Source organism: Bison bison, unplaced genomic scaffold, assembly GCF_000754665.1.
Source record: "Bison bison bison isolate TAMUID 2011002044 unplaced genomic scaffold, Bison_UMD1.0 scf7180017864213, whole genome shotgun sequence".
Lineage (NCBI taxonomy): Eukaryota > Metazoa > Chordata > Mammalia > Artiodactyla > Bovidae > Bison > Bison bison.
In genome coordinates this window covers 2,301,556-2,317,882 of record NW_011494785.1, presented here as the reverse complement: position 1 = coordinate 2,317,882, position 16,327 = coordinate 2,301,556, and the positions used below count along the sequence as shown (strand labels likewise).

The window sequence follows — 16,327 nt, the reverse complement described above, 5'->3', positions numbered from 1 at the left end:
TTGATGGCTCAGTGGTGAAGAATCCACCTGCCAATGCAGGAGACGTGGGTTTTCGATCCCTGGGTTAGGAAGATCCCCTGGAGAAAGAAATGGCAACCCATTCCAGTATTCTTGCCTGGAAAACCCCACGGACAGAGAAGCCTGGTGGGCTACAGTACAGGGGGTGGCAAAAGAGTCGGACATGGCTGAGTAACTAAACAACAACGGAAAGTTAAAAACAAAGAACAACATCCGCGTCTACCACAACCACGACAACTAAAACCTGGCGAGTCCCAAACAAGTCAACAAGTTCATAGCACAGACAAGAGGAAAAGCCGGGAACTCGGGCTTCGTGGCCTGCTGGTTCACTCCCCGTACGGCAGGTTAGACTGATTCCAGGATGACACTGTCTTCAGGTCGCAAAGGTCTATGGGGGTAGAACTGCTAAGAGTAGGATGTCTTCCTTCCGGCTGATGGATTATTTTTTCCTTTTTTTTTTTTAAAATTGCAATTCATTTTATCAACCCCAGGCCAGGACCATTTCCGACAGCAGTGTCACCTCACATGTGCTGCAGCGTGGGCATGAGTGGGGCAAGTCTGTCTGTCACAGGAAGAAAACAAGAGACGAAATGCTGTGGGACCCTTTTGTGAAAGCTAAGACAAACACTGCCTCTATATCCTGGGCAGTGTCGTCTGAGTTTGCAGGATAGACTCTGTGACCTGAATGGATGTTTAAATATGACTGATGGGAGGAGTGTGGCTTGATATACTCTTGTGAATTAAAACGGGACTCTGGACGCAGGCTTAATGTTCTGCAGCTGGCCGTCCCGATTTAAAACATGCAACTTCTGTGACACTGTGGGAGAGGGCACACTGCTAGTGTCAGATGTCTGGGAGTGAGGCCGAACCTGGTGACTTTTGGAAATGCTGCCTTCGAGGTCGTTTCCCACCTACATAGAACCATTTTTATAAACTGGTTAACCAGGAGTCCAGCTGCAGGCATGTCTGGATACTTTCGTGGGGCCGGACCTCGTCACAAACTTTCTTTGTTTTTCCCCAAAGACTCTGCTATAGATGGGCTGGTCTGTGATGAGAAGGATGGCTACAAGTTCCTGGTGGGACTGAGACTTTATAAAGCGACAGTGGAAGGAAAGGAAACAACAAAACACGTTGGTCGGTCACTCCTGCTGCCGAATTGGGTATGACTGAGGCTGAGAGGCTGAGAACACGGACGCACTGCTCATTAAATGAGTCAGAGCTCTCTTAATCAAAACGGTGTGTGTCTGGTAAAAACACACATGGATGGTCAGTGGGAAATCATCTAAACCACCCTGTCTTACATGGACTTGAGCTGTGTGTGTGTTTATACAGAGAACTGCATTTAAAGTGAGGCCTCCTGAATACGATGAGTCTAAGCGGGGACTCAGTCACTCTGAAAAGTACAACATAAAATCTTCTGCACCACTTCTTTACGGTAAGAGGGTTTACACACATCTGCTACTCTGGTAAATAACTTTTAATAATCAAGGAGTGAATGCCCTTCCTTTCACAATCTGTCCTTGCCGGCTAGCCATTTTGCTTTTTAAAGAATGCCACTCAAAACCAGCAGCACCGTGCTGCTGATACAGGTCCTTCACCCCGTTGGCCACGGGCTCTCCCGGAAGGACCAGCTGGCACCTGCTTGGAGGCTGTTTCACTCCTCCAGACTCTCTTAACTAAAGTTGGATCTAACCTCTGTATTATGTCCACAACTTAGCCCCTCTAACTAGCTTTCATGGAGGGGAGGGAAGAAAGCATGAGAGAAAGCAGTCATGGGAAGAGAGTTTTTTTTTTAATTTAAAAGCATAAAATACAGTCCATCGCAAAAGGAGCGAACGATTGTGCCACATTTTAGTTGTAGAAGCCGCCAGTATGTGCTTTATAGCAACAGTGTCCTTGAGAACCTGGTGAAAGGAGGCTGGCTTCTTCCTGCCAACGAGCAAGCATCTCTTTCTATTGCCTGTCAATGCCTACTCAGAGAGTGCTAAGTAATTTTAACGGTGGTCTAGGCCAATACAAATGTGGAGGTAAACTTGCTGCTGCTGCTGCTAAGTCGCTTCAGTCGTGTCCGACTCTGTGCGACCCCATAGACTGCAGCCCACCAGGCTCCCCCGTCCCTGGGATTCTCCAGGCAAGAACACTGGAGTGGGCTGCCATTTCCTTCTCCAATGCAGGAAAGTGAAAAGTGAAAGGGAAGTTGCTCAGTCATGTCTGACTCTTAGTGACCCCATGGACCACAGCCCACCAGGCTCCTCCATCCACGGGATTTTCCAGGCAGGAGTCCTGGAGTGGGGTGCCATTGCCTTCTCCACAAATGTAAAGCGGATGATGCTTATTCTACAGTGTTGCCACATTCTCAGAAAATGCCGGCACTTTTCCCACCTGCTTACCTCTGACATATCGTGCACCAGCAGGAGGGGAATACTGACGGTCGTGATGTCGTGGGTACAGCAAACCTTGAGGATGTTTCGGAGCCCCATGATGGCGGGGTCCCGAGCAGTGATGTTTCCTGATTTCACGTTGTCATCCACACAAAGGTGGAAAGCGACATGTATTTCTGAGAGGTTAGAGTGCCGTGTGATGTAAAATTCTCCTGTGAACAGCAGATAACAATCGTGACTTTCAGAAACACAAAGCGTGTTCACTAGTGGGCTTCAGAGACGACTGTGACAGGCAGCCAGTGTGCTGAACCAGCAGAGGAGTTTATCAGGGACCTGTGTGGAACTCAGGAAGCAAATAGGATTAGTGCTACTTAATTCTTGGAAAGAAGGTGATGGAAAAGAGAGGTGATGGCCAAATTCATCTTAGGTTCATAAATTGGTATGAAGAGACCACCAAGCAGTATATAAATCAAATCAGTGCCCATCATCGCAGTTTTGATATAAATGCTCAAAGCGCTCTAATCATTCAAAATTAATATGTCAAGACAGGCTACTTGAAGATCTGTCTTCCCCACACCCTGCACCTGCTCTTCTCCATCTCAGTTTAGGGGCCCAGTTTCCTTCCATTAGCTGCAAAGACAGAAACACACGAGTTGGCCTTCATTACTCTCTTTTTCTCATGACATCCTCCCCAATCCAATTCACCACCAACTATTTTCAGTGTTGTTGTTCAGTCGCTAAGTTGTATCCAACTCTTTGAGACCCCACGGACTGTAGCACAACAGGCTTCCCTGCCTTCCACTATCCCCTGGAATTTGCTCAAATTTCACGTCCATTGAATCCGTGATGCTATTTCATCCTCTGCCACCCCCTTATCCTTTTGCCTCCAATCTTTCCCAGCATCAGGGGCTTTTTCCAGTGAGTTGGCTCTTCACATCAGGTGTCCAAAGTACTGGAGCTTCAGCATCAGTCCTTTCAGTGAAAATTCAAGGTTCATTTCCATTAAGATTGACTGGTTTGATTTCCTTGCTTTCCAAGGGACTCTCAAGAGTCCAGCACCACAATTCGAAAGCATCAATTCTTTGGTGCTCAGCCTTCTTCATGGTCCAACTCTCACATGTGTACATGACTACTGGAAAAATCATAGCTTTATCTATATGGGCCTTTGTCGGCAGGGTGATGTCTCTGCTTTTTAATTCGCTGTCTAGGTTTTCATAGCTTTCCTTCCAAGGAGTAAGTGTCTTATTTCATGGCTGTAGTCACTGCCCACAGTGATTTGGGAGGCCAAGAAAATAAAACCTGTCACTGCTCCCATTTTTTCTCCTTCTATTTGCCATGAAGTGATCTATAACAAACCTCTCAACTATCTCAAGTCTGAGCACTCCATTTTTATTGCTATCACCCTAGTTCACAGTACCATCTTATCACCTAGGTTTCAGCAACAGCCTCTGAATTAACCTCTTTGTTCCCATTCTTGCCAACAGATCATATCCACACGTACAGATAAAATGATTTTAAGTATAGACCAGATTACATCACTCTCCCACTTAACATGGTCCAAAAGGCTCACATGACACTCAGGAAAAAAACCCAAACTCCATCCTCTTGTCTTACCCTTTCTCACCCCAGCCACACGGCCTTCCTTAAGGTCTTCACACACACAGGGCTTGTTCCTGATCCAGGGCTGCTTCCTGAGGGCCCTTCCCCCACGGCTCCTGTCCAGATGACTGCTTTTCACCAATCATGCCTCAGAGCGAAAGTCACCTCCTCTCGGAAGTCTTCCTTGATTGACCCATATGATTGATGTAGGACTCCCTCACCCCTCACTTATTCTCTTTCACATTGTTCTATTTTCTCCTCAGCACTGAAATTCTTTTGTTATCTATTTATGAGGTTATTTTAAAGAGAGTACCACTGTTTACATGCCGTGACTGTAAGGACTTTTGCCTCTCTCGTTTACTGTGCTGTCTGTAGCTCATGAAACTACAGGACCTGGTACACAGAAGGTACTTGGTAAACTTTGGTTTGCTGAATGGTAATCAAATGTTTTCAACCAAAAGCTTATTTTATCCAGGCTTTCTACAATCACTCCATTTCCTAGGTAGCCATGCCAGCCATTGGCTTTTATATTCTGCAGTTTCTGTCAATGTAAATAAACAGAAAATATATAAAAATATGTTTTTATAAACACACCTGCCTCACTGGAAATTCTGAGATGTTCTTCGAGGAAAATCTTGCTATTGTAAAACCTAGTTTTCCATCACTAACCCACATCCCCACAAATTCTGCTCATCCTGGCCTCAAGGTCCTTATCTTAGGATTTTACTTTGTATTTACTTATAAACACAGAGTATGTTTAAAGTACTTAACACACGTTGGCACGGTGTTTAACAATTTCCAGTTACAAGTATACATAAGCTGTGTCACTGATAGGCCCTAGTCAAAAGTCTGCTTTTTTTTTTTCTTTGACTTACGATATAAGAACTAGATAAGCAGTAAAAGAAATTAGAGAAAGGCCAGTGACAGGCCAAACTAGACAAAAGAAACGTTAAAAAAAAAAAACTTGTTTGGCAAGAAGTGGTACGGCTGCCATTTCCCTGGCAGGCAACACGAGACGCGGACTGCTTATCAGAAACCAGGCAGGTCCCAGGAGGCCCCCCGTTTCGAACTCTGGCTGATGGCTTAGGCGGTGGGGGTCACCATGTTGAAACTGGGCCACGGCCAGCACAGGGGCTGACGACTCACTTACTGCACAAGTCAGGTGTTCCTAATCCCCAAGCTGGCACTGCTTCATCCGACCTCAGACGACTTGTCCTGGGCCTCGTTTTACCCGTGAGGAACGTGGGGGTCTCAGTGCTGACAGCGGTGATTGAAATAACAGAAGACGGTAGGAAAAGGGACCAGACTGGGTGTTAAGAAGATCTGGCATCTAGCACTGACTGGTTGAGTGATCTTGGGCAAATCAATTCAATTTACAGATCCTCTGTACTTTACGAATTAGATGGGAAAAATAACTCCTGACTGCTTTCCTTACAAAGATGTTTTAAGAATTAGAGAAGCTGATGTTTAATTCTTAAGATGATCCAAGCTACAAGTAATTAGATAATGACGAAGCAAACTCACTGGTTAAAAGAGACATAAATCAAACTCTTTCTCTGTAACTTGAAATCTAGAAGCATTTTGTGATCTGGACCCTTCTAATCTCCTGTCTCCTTCCTGGGTAGGCTGGCAAGCTTTTTCCAAATGGAAACTCAGAAGCTACCAGCATAGCTCACTGAACCCTTAACTCCGCCTTCTCTGATGCTGACTTATAGCACAGTCTCCTGATTTACTACTAATAGCCAGATACTCACCTCCAGGCTTTTCCCAAGAAGGACCAAGAGGGAAAATGCACACAGCAGTAAAGAGTTAAGTTTAAAAAAGTCAGACATTGGTACCTCCAGAACAGATAAGGGTGACACATTTTAAGAAAGCCACAAAATATAGATGATTTAAATTATGCACCTACGAAGAGAGATAAGATAAATCCTGTCTCAATGAAGGTATTTTTAGATGGAGAGGAGGACAGTTTCCTGCTCCACAAAGTGGAGAACCACCTCGTGGTGACACAATCCCCGCCACTTAGCATTATCCACCGGAGTGGGCTCTCTGAGGTGGGCGTGCACTCGGAAGCCGACGACCACAAGCTAGCTGGCCGGGAGAGGAGTGAGCACCAGGATTACGTGGAATGTGGCCTTGGCGTCGAAAATCTGGGGAAGGAAATGGAGCCAGACAACCTTGGCTGTTTCAGCACCTGCGACGTGGTTGAAGAGACTTGACACAGCGTCTCCACACGGGCCTTCCTGTTGTGCCCTGTCACACAGACACTGCTGCAGGCCATCAGAGGGCATGGAACCTGGAAGAACATCAGGGGCCCAACTTCCAGATGATAAGCAATATTCCCAAGAGTCATACAGGAGATTTAAAGAAAGGGAGGACAGGAACATTTATGGGGAGATAGCAATAAAAAAGATTCTAAATCAGATGACCTGTGCTCTTCCCATGTGCTCAATTATTTACATCTCTATCTACTGTTGTTTATATGTCAGAAAAAAAGTGATTTATTGGCTCATTTAAGAAACTAAGGAACAATGTGTGACGCAGCAAATAATAATAAAAACTTACGCAACGGCTTGAGGAATTTTTCTTGTACGCATCTGGGAAAACTCAGGGCTGGTATAAGAATAAGGATTTAGCTGCTGGACACTATAACAGGGTATCTACAGAGATACAAAGTTCTAGGGTGATACATTTGACAAACTGTATAATGTACACCAAAAGAACCTGTGTTTCAAATCTGTGATTTCAATGCACGTGAGTATAAGAAAACCGCAAGTGAAATAATACTCACCAGGTAAAATATTTAAATAGTTTCTATCTGCAATTTTAGTCTTATCGTCACTTCCTCCATTTCGGCTTCCAGAATCTATTTATAAGATAATGCAACATGAGAGAATATAGTTAACGTATGAGAACACACTTGTGATGTCCCCCAAACAACCACAACCACAGCAAAAATCTACTAAGGATCTCCAGGTATCAGGTGGTCTGTGACATGCTTTATACGGATGGTCTCTTAATTCTTACAAAACTCCTCTAACCAGAACACTCTACCCTTTTCATCTTATATGTGAGAACAGAGGCTTAGATGGGTTAACTCACTTAAGGAAGGAGGCACAGGTAAGTGGCAGAACCAGGTCTGGAACCCACACACTCAGGTTCCAAATTCTGTGATCTTGACCACAAGAGACTTGCCAAGGCTCTGTTTTTCATTTGGGCCGTTCAGGGCACTAAGTTAACTACACATAAAATAACTTCATTAGGCAGTTGTGGGGTGGCCATCTTTATTTTTAGAATCTGAGTCACTGTTGAGGATATAACTTGTTCAGGATGACAGGCTAATGGTTAGTAGCACTGGGAATCATTTGATATTCAGCCCATCCTTGAAATCTGTCACTTCTTATCTGACACTATATACAATTTCTTCCAAATAGATACTTGAGATTCCATTTCAAATGGAGTCTTCTCCCCCCGCCCCCACCAGATATTCAATAGTTTTTCTTTCTTTTTAGAAGGCATGATATTACTTTGAAGGATAAATGTTGCTAAAATAAAATATAGCACATTTGATTATTCATTATTATGGCTGAACACATTATTTTACTTGTATACATATATTTTTAATAGAAGACACATCGGAATTTTATAAGAATCCTAAGAGAACTGAAAAATGCAGCGTGAATATTATTAGATACCTGTCTTTAAGAAACTATGTATCTATACAAATTAAATCTAAGACTATATCGCAATGGCTTTCAATATGAGAAAATCACTTGAAAACAGTCAGAACTTGAAATGAGTAAACTGAAACTACCAGGGAGTATTATAGTTTAAAAGTTCTGAATAAAAGTAACCTAGTGTTTTACCCACTGACTACTCTGAGTCATTGGTTATAACACTGTACCTTGTAAACGCATATATTTTATAAACACAATGAGGGAGGGAGAGACATAGACAGAAGGCTCTGTGTTGCCAGAATCCACATTTAATGCAATAATGTGATTCTCATACAGACCCCTGAAATTGACGGGCTCTGAATAAATGGCTGCTCACAGCACAGAAAACAAAAACACAGTAAATGAGGAGCCTCTAATTTTGTTCACGTGCAATCTGAAACTGACAAAATCCTTCCTAAGAAACAAAAAAAAGAACAGTCTATAGCCCGCCCGCCTTCCGTGTTTCAAAGGTAATACCCTGTAACACTAAGAAGATGGTTATTTTCAAAAATGGGTATAAAATATGTACAAAAATGAAACTGCTTTTGGCTTATCATGAACCACAGAAACATAAAAACACAGTGAGAAAAATAACGGAGTGTCTTAGGATAGACAGACTTCCGTATCAGGATGTAAACGTGCATAACAAACGTGGGCACGCCTCAGAAAAGGAAGAGACGGGGAAAGCATTTTGGCAAAACTCTTCTATAACAACATGCGGGCTTCTCTAAGAAAGGAGTCTTTTATAAACCTACTTGTTTCACTGACTCACTTAAACCACAAAATAGCTGCCCGAACAAGAACAAAATACTACCATGATGTACACACGGTGCCCTAACCGTATGTGGTTTAAAAACTTTCCGTCCCCACACACTTTCTAACCTCTCATAAATATACTCAGCACCCTCTGCCTTCTCCTAACTGTTGTGATCTCCGTCTTCATGCTTTTAGTCACTACAGAGAACAATAGCTGGATGTCTCCGATCACATCCGTGCCACTTTGAATGAGATGGGGGCAGGGGTTGGCAGAAGAATAAGAGGACGGACTGGAATTTGCCCGAAGGTCCTTGTTGGGGTGCGCTTCCAGGCTGATTTTCGAGACTCAGCCGGGGTCTGTTGTGAGTGACACGCATTGCCAGAGCAAAGCCACCATTACCTATAGTGGAAATACAAACTGGTGGGTTGCGGCGCAGAGTAACTGCTAACATTATCAGAAGTACAACTGCCTTTGCCCTTTAGCTCAGGAATGTCTTTTTAGGACTCTATTTCAGAGATATGCTCACTCATGCAAGATGATATATGTGTAAGATTATTCATGCATTATTACTTAGAAGAAAAAACTCTGGAACAGATGAAATGCCCATTAACAGGGACGTGATCATTAAGGGGATATCCTGCAGTGGACCCTATCCAGCAGTAACAGGCTCTAAGGATGCTCTGTCTGTACAGATGTGGAAGGCTGCCCAAGATAAACTATTCAGTGGAAAAAAAAGCAGAAGACAAAAGAGTGTGCAGAGAAAGCTGCCATTTGCATGAAGCAGGAAAATCTGTAAATACACACAGACATGTGCTCACACACACATTCATAAACGCATGTCTGGAAGGTACACGAGACATGGCACTGGCTGCCCCAGGAGCAGGAAACTGGATGGCTGATGGACAGAGCCACAGAGTCTCTCACCGTATGCTCTTTTGTACAGTCTGAATTGTGAATCTTGAGGTGATACTAGTGGTAAAGAACCCCTCCCAATGCAGGAGACATAGAAGACACGGTTTCGATCTCTGGATTGGGAAGATCCCCTGAAAGACGGCATGGCAACCCACTCCAGTATGCCTGCCTGGAGAACCCCACAGAGGAGCCTGACAGGCTATAGTCCAGGGGGTCACAAAGAGTCAGACACGACTGAAGCGATTTAGCACATACAAGGCTATCTTTACCTATTTCAGCAACGATTACAATTAAAAAAATGTTTTTTTAAGTCTACTGAATAAACATAGACACTATTATGAATGCTAATCAAGTCGATTCTAGAGAACTGCCTTCTATCACCAGGAGAACAGGAGGAATTCTTCAACATACATGGGAGAGAGAATAAAGTCACCAAGCAAAGGTATAGCAGTGTCTCTGTTTACTATAAAAAACAAAACCTGTGAACCCAAAGCACCAGAAAACTCTAAGGGTTTCTCTGAAACACTGCAGCTGCAAAACAAACAAGGCAGACAACCAAAGCACCGGAAGCAGATTTAAAGGTCTGACCAACTATTAAAAACGTGCCATATTTTATTTCTTGGGCAAGACATCAAGTTTCTATAAGAAATAATAAAACACTGGGTATGTACTTGAGTCGTATAAGAGCATGTATTGTAATTTTAAGCTTGTGATATACTATGAAATATCAGAAAAATAAGAAAAACAGACCTCATGTATATTCTTGAATGAATATTACCCTTATATATTTAGCTCCTAACTAAACAAACTTATGGCACCAATTTACTTTTTGGAGAGATTCCTTTCTAAACTTTCATTTTTCAATTACAGATAGCAGAATCACTCTGTAACTTGAGCTAGAGTATCTTCTTCTATGTCTCCCCTGTCTTCCCAAAGGTCTTCTTACACGTAATTAAAAATTACTGAAGAGAGACACCATGAACTTTTCCCATAGCTTTTAAACCATCTTCCAGTAAATTTCCTATAAGGATGTTTAGATTGTGGATAAAAATAGGAAAAGCAGGATATAGTTCTAAACATAGTAATTTTTAAAAAGAACAACCAAAACCAGTTCTTGTAACTGACTTCATGCTACCTAAGTGGATCAAAGATGGAACATATAAGAAGTGTATATTTCGGGCTGTTTACCCTATGATTTCAATGTCCTTTACAGTTCTAATTATATCCATTGTAGAGATACAGAACTTGAAGCAAAGGATCCCAACTTTCCACTGAGTGCCTACTTCAAGTACAACTACAGAATCAAAATTTTAAAACAGTTTTTCTAAGGATCTTGAACAAAATCAGGCAGAAAAGAAAATTAAGAACAGAATTCAAGCTTCTAAAGACTCTGAAATTTGTTCTTAATTTCTTCCTTCCCACAACTTTCTCTATTTCAGGTGGCCAGGATGCTAAGAGAGTGCTTAGAGACAGAACATCCTCAAAGTGAAATTTTTTAAAATCTGAGTTTCACTGACCATGAGATTCTTTCAACTTGCTCCTGCGCTGGGTTCTTGCATAAAGTACAACCTGCTGGACAACCTCCAGCTGCTCTTCAATCCGGGGGAAATGAAAGTCAGTGCATTCTTGGCAAACCGTGGCGAAATCTAGGGGACCCAACATAGTTAACAAACTTGCAAAGGTGAAGTATCAGATCTTTAGTGTTTACTTACAGAGAGATCCATCAGAAATGGAAAACAGTATTCCCAAGGACGGCAGCTCATACTTGTCCTCTCTATGATTATGTCTTAGTAAGTTAAGGGACAACAATTTGGTTCTGATCAGAAACTCACTCTCTCGATGGCTCAAAAGAATACATAATTAATAGGCAAGGAAATTTTAATAAAAGTCCAAACCTTCTTTAAATAGTAGACACTTTGATCATAATCTAGTTCCCAAAAGTGCTAAAAAAAAATAGGTTCTTACACTTACAATAGAAAATAAAATATTCGAGCATCTTAAAAGTAGTTCTACATTTCAATGCACTTTCTATGTCAAACTCTTAAAAAATCATCAGAAAAAATGAATTGTACTAGGAGGGAAGGCAGAATTCAACCTAGCATTTTTAAGAAATAGACTATTTAAAAATATAGAGAAAAAACATGACAAATGGATGAACTAAAATTCAGTCAGGATCTGCTTCTAAACTGAAAAATGTATTTATGTCTTGATTATTCTTTTTGTGATACCACGAAAAAGGATCCTTTAAAGTATTATCTATGATAGGATTTTAAGAAAAATGAAATATCCTAAAGCGCCCCATGGGTGCTAAAGTATGAAACAAATCCTACACAACTATGTCTGGGTCTGTGTGCTGTTTGGACCACCTGAATACTGGGGTGGCTCAAGCTTTTTTCAGTTCTTTTCCTCTCACTGCTTTCTCTTTCAAATGGCATTAAATGGAGAACTTTGAGGGCGTAACTACGCACAACGTTAACTTACCTCTTTTAATACCACTGTAGGAATTAATTCGATTATCGACCAGCAACACCAGGCCACAAAGGGACGTGGAGTAAAGCGACAACGCCGTCTGCAGTCGGTGGAGCTTCACGCCGCTTCGGTGGTTCCTCTTGTGCTTGCAGAAGTCCAGCATGTCTGCTCTCAGCAACCTCAGGTTATGCATGGTCTTCAGCTGGGCCCCTGGGGGAAGGCAGCAGGCCCAGAAAGATACTTAGACAGCTGCAGAAAGCCAGCAGAGCAGGAGGCAAATCTCTGTGGCAGGAATCCTAGTAAATCTGTGCTACGAATACTTTAAGATGGGCTTTTCAATTTTCTATTTTGCTGCTGTTCACTCGCTTAGTCGTGCCCAATACTTTGCAACCCTATGGACTGTAGCCCACCGGGCTCCTCTGCATCCATGGTGATTCTCCAGGCAATAATACTGGAGTGGGTTGCCATTTCCTCCTCCAGGGGATCTTCCTGACCTAGGGATTGAACTTGTATCTCCTGCATTGGCAGGTGGGTCTTTACCACTGAGCCACCGAGGAAGCCTGTGTTCTATTTTAATAACTATTAATATTTCACCTTTGCATTTGAAAAAAAAAATAGATGAGCTAAAATAGAAAACTTATAGCCAATAAACATAGGCCTTCTTGGAGCAGAACCTAATTTTTCATTTTAAATGTGAAGTGGAAGTCACTCAGTTGTGTCTTGACTCTTCGACCCCATGGACTATAGCCTACCAGGCTTCTCTGTCCATGGATTTCCCAGGCAAGAACACTGGAATGGGTTGCCATTTCCTTCTCCAGGGGATCCTCCCAACCCAGAGATCAAACCCAGATCTTCTGCATTGAAAGTGGATTCTTTACTGTCTGAGCCATCAAGGAAGACTTTCATTTTAAAAAGAACCGGGACATATTTTACTTATATGCTAAGGACTTTTCTCTTAAAAACATTAAAAAAGTTTCACCAGTTACAAAGTGGTCACTGTAAAAAATTAACACACTTACCTAAGTGGATGGTAAAACTTTCTTCTAACTTTCTCTGTTCCTCATAAACCCTTCCATTTGCTTCAGCGGATTCTCTGAACTGATTTGGCTGAACTTTAATTTCTTCGCTGCAATTGAGAAAATTATTGATATGCTTTTTTTTGGTATGCCTGTCAAGAAATTTTCCTATAAGAAAGAAAGCTTTATAGTGAAATGAAAGTGAAGGTCACTCAGTCCTGTCTGACTCTTTGCGACCCCATGGACTGTAGCCCACGAGGCTTCTCTGTTCATGGGATTCTCCAGGCAAGAATACTAAAGTGGGTTGTCATTTCCTACTCCAGGAGATCTTCCCAACCCAGGGATCAAACCCGGGTGCTCGCATTGCAGGCAGCGTCTTTACCATCTGAGCCACCAGGTAATGAAACTAATTGCTGAAAGTACCACTTAATTTATTCCTAAATTTATCCTTTATCCATGGGGCAAGGAACACAAGCACTTACAACTTATATAATTCCCACTTATTCTTCCATTTCTTTGGTTATTTTTAGTCATTACAATATCAACTCCTATGCCACTGTGTAATATTTCTTAGTAGCCTAGGGCATGACTAAATAGTGACTAACATTACCTTAAAATGTTTAAAATGACATTAAAAACATTAATATATCCTTATATCAGGTGGCATCAGTGAAACTAGAGAAAAAGTGAAGTGAGAGAAATGAAAATTAAAAACAAAAAAGTCAAATAAAAGAAAGAAAAAAGAAGAAAGTTCATTTTGACATATTCATATCCTTTTTTTAAAAACCATTTCCTATTTTTTCACTGCCAAGAGTCTCACATTAAAAGACTTCTCTTAGCTCTAGCCCTTGCACTTCCTGAAAATGTTTCCGTGGAGGCATCAGAACTGTACAACTGCTCAATTCACTTATTACGGTGAGCTGAAGATGATTCAAATCTGTAATAGTCATCTATTCCCCTGACTAGATTTTTTCGATAAATCCAAACAGTCTTATTTGTGTCACTGATGGACTTCATTAGTAAATATAGCCAGTTTCAACCCCCAAATTCATACAGATTTACACAAATTAAATATCATTTTAGGATTCAGGAAGCCACCAAAGAAAGTTGTTCCTGTTCTAGTAACAAGAAAAGCCGGGGTAATCTATATGGCCATAACTGTTCTGAAGCTCATCAGAGATCTGAGGTAACAAGGTGACCAAGAAATTAAATTCTGAAGTGTGGCATGCCTGTCCCAGGGAAGACAGGACACATGGTTTTCAGTTTTGGCAGAGCACCGTAGACATGAAATGCTGTAATGTATATAAGAAGGTGAGAAGAAATCAGCTAAAATGCTAACACGTTCTTCAAGGTAAAGTATGGGGTGGCATGTGCATTTAGGACAGCAATGGATGTTACGTGCTCTTGCAAACTCTTTCCCACTGGCCTCCACCAAGTGCTTCCAGGAAAGGCCCGGAGGTGGGGCAGGAGGAGAGACAGGCCACCGGGCGGCACAGGTAGATGTGCTAAGGCTGCCCCGTGCCCTCGGCCCAGACCTGCAGGGTGTGCCCAAGACCACGGGACCACGGAACCTGTCTCTCACCCTCAACGAGGAGCCTGACACTGAACAACAAACAAGGCCAGTCTATTGCTGGGGGCAGAACAGCAGCACACACAGGGACCTCCTGCTGAGGAGCAGGCCCTCAAAGGCTACTGACAGCTCAGGGTGGGGCAGGGTGGCAGAGGACCGGCTAGAGACCAAAGCCCCACTCTCAACACCAAGTGGCAGCAGCGTGCCGCTGTAGACTGTGAAGCCTGCGGTGGACCGGACTGGAGAACAGAAACCAAACAGCCCGACCACCAACTGCATTTCCATGGCCTTCACCTTAACAGCCTGCCCATTTCTGGGCATAGGCACTATTTATGTAGGCGGTGCTTAGTGGTAGAGAATCCACCTACCAATGCAGGAGATGAGAGACCCAGGTTCAATCCTTAGGTCAGGCCCCTGGAGGAGGAAATGGCAACCCACTTCAGTGTTCTTGCCTGGAGAATTGGATGCATCTGAGCCACACACTACTTCTTTTCTAATACACACAACAGTCTGCATTTTATAGTGGATACGTGTTAGTGTTAGTCACTCAGTCGTGTCTGACTCTTTGCGACCCCACAGACTGTAGCCCGCCAGGCTTCTCTATCCATGCAATTCTCCAGGCAAGAATACTGGAGTGGATTGCCATTCCCTTCTCCAGAGGAACTTTCCAACCCAGGGATTGAACCCTGGTCTCCTGCCTCACAGGCAGATTCTTTACCATTTGAGCTATAGGGAAGTCTTATACATAATGGATATATTTACTTACATTCTAATATATAGTGGATATATTTACTTATATTCATTATAATATATATGAAGTACTAGATCCTGAGTTATATGTTTAAGTTTGAACTATAAAATTTCTAGAAGAAAATGTAGCAGAAAATCTTTGTGATCTTGAGTTTTTAGATAAGACACTGCTCTTTGAAAGAAACTGATAAGAAAATGAAAAGACAAGCCACAAGGTGCTAGAACATATTTGTAAAACATATATCTGATTATACATTTGTACCAGAATACATAGAGAACTTTTACAACTCAATAATAAGAAAAAAAATAATAAAGGAGAGCTATGGCTAGAAGATCAGCCATAGCTGATCTGAAAACTGAAAAAATGTTCAGCGTTAGTAGCCACCAGGGGAACGCAAAGACACACAAAATGAGACCCCGCTACAAAACCCACCAGAATGGCTGAATACCACCACCAAGTGCTGACAAGGGTGTGGAGCGTCTGGAACCTCATACGTGGGCGGTGGGGATGCAAAACTGTCACAACCACTTCGGAGAACAGTTGGGCAGTTTCTTATAAGATTAAACACACCATGTATTCTATTTACTGTGTTACCCAGCAATCCCACTCCTAGGTATTTACATAAGAGAATTTTAAACATATGTCTACACATATTATATTATAAACATACGTCCATCCATATGTTCCAGCTTCTCTGTTGGCTCAGATGGTAAAGACTCTGCCTGCAATGTGGGTTACCTGGGTTCAATCCCCAGATCGGGAAGATCCCCTGGAGGAGGGCAACCCACTCCAGTATTCGTTCTTGCTTGGAGAATCCCATGGACAGAGGAGCCTGGTGGACTACAGTCCACGGGCTTGCAAAGGGCTGGACACAACTGAGCGACTGACTTTCATTTTCACTTTCATGACTATACAAAGACCTGTATGTAAATGCTTCAGTCACTTCATTTATAATTGCCCAAATCTGGAAATACTTCAAATGTCCACCATTAGATAAACAAAAAAATAACAGAGCAACAAAAAGGGAAGAACCACTTATAATGGCAACAACATGAATGAGTCTCAAAAGGGTTATGTTAAGTGAAGAAAGTAAGACATAAACTGCTGCATACAGTTTGATTCCATTTATATGAGAAAA

At 42.4% G+C, this 16,327-nt stretch overlaps 1 protein-coding gene across 2 annotated transcripts in view; it reads right to left on the bottom strand.

Moving 5' to 3' along the window:
* The window catches only part of LOC104992214 (chromosome unknown open reading frame, human C12orf4), a 38,973-nt gene that overhangs the window by 3,475 nt on the left and 19,171 nt on the right, over nt 1-16,327 (bottom strand). For both annotated transcript variants that reach the window (XM_010844991.1, XM_010844992.1), the window contains exons 7-11: nt 12,872-12,978; nt 11,865-12,062; nt 10,901-11,029; nt 6,790-6,864; nt 2,409-2,611 (exon numbers count right to left, since the gene is read on the bottom strand). In XM_010844991.1, the coding sequence (XP_010843293.1) occupies nt 2,409-2,611; nt 6,790-6,864; nt 10,901-11,029; nt 11,865-12,062; nt 12,872-12,978 (712 nt within the window). The remainder of the gene's footprint in view (nt 1-2,408; nt 2,612-6,789; nt 6,865-10,900; nt 11,030-11,864; nt 12,063-12,871; nt 12,979-16,327) is intronic.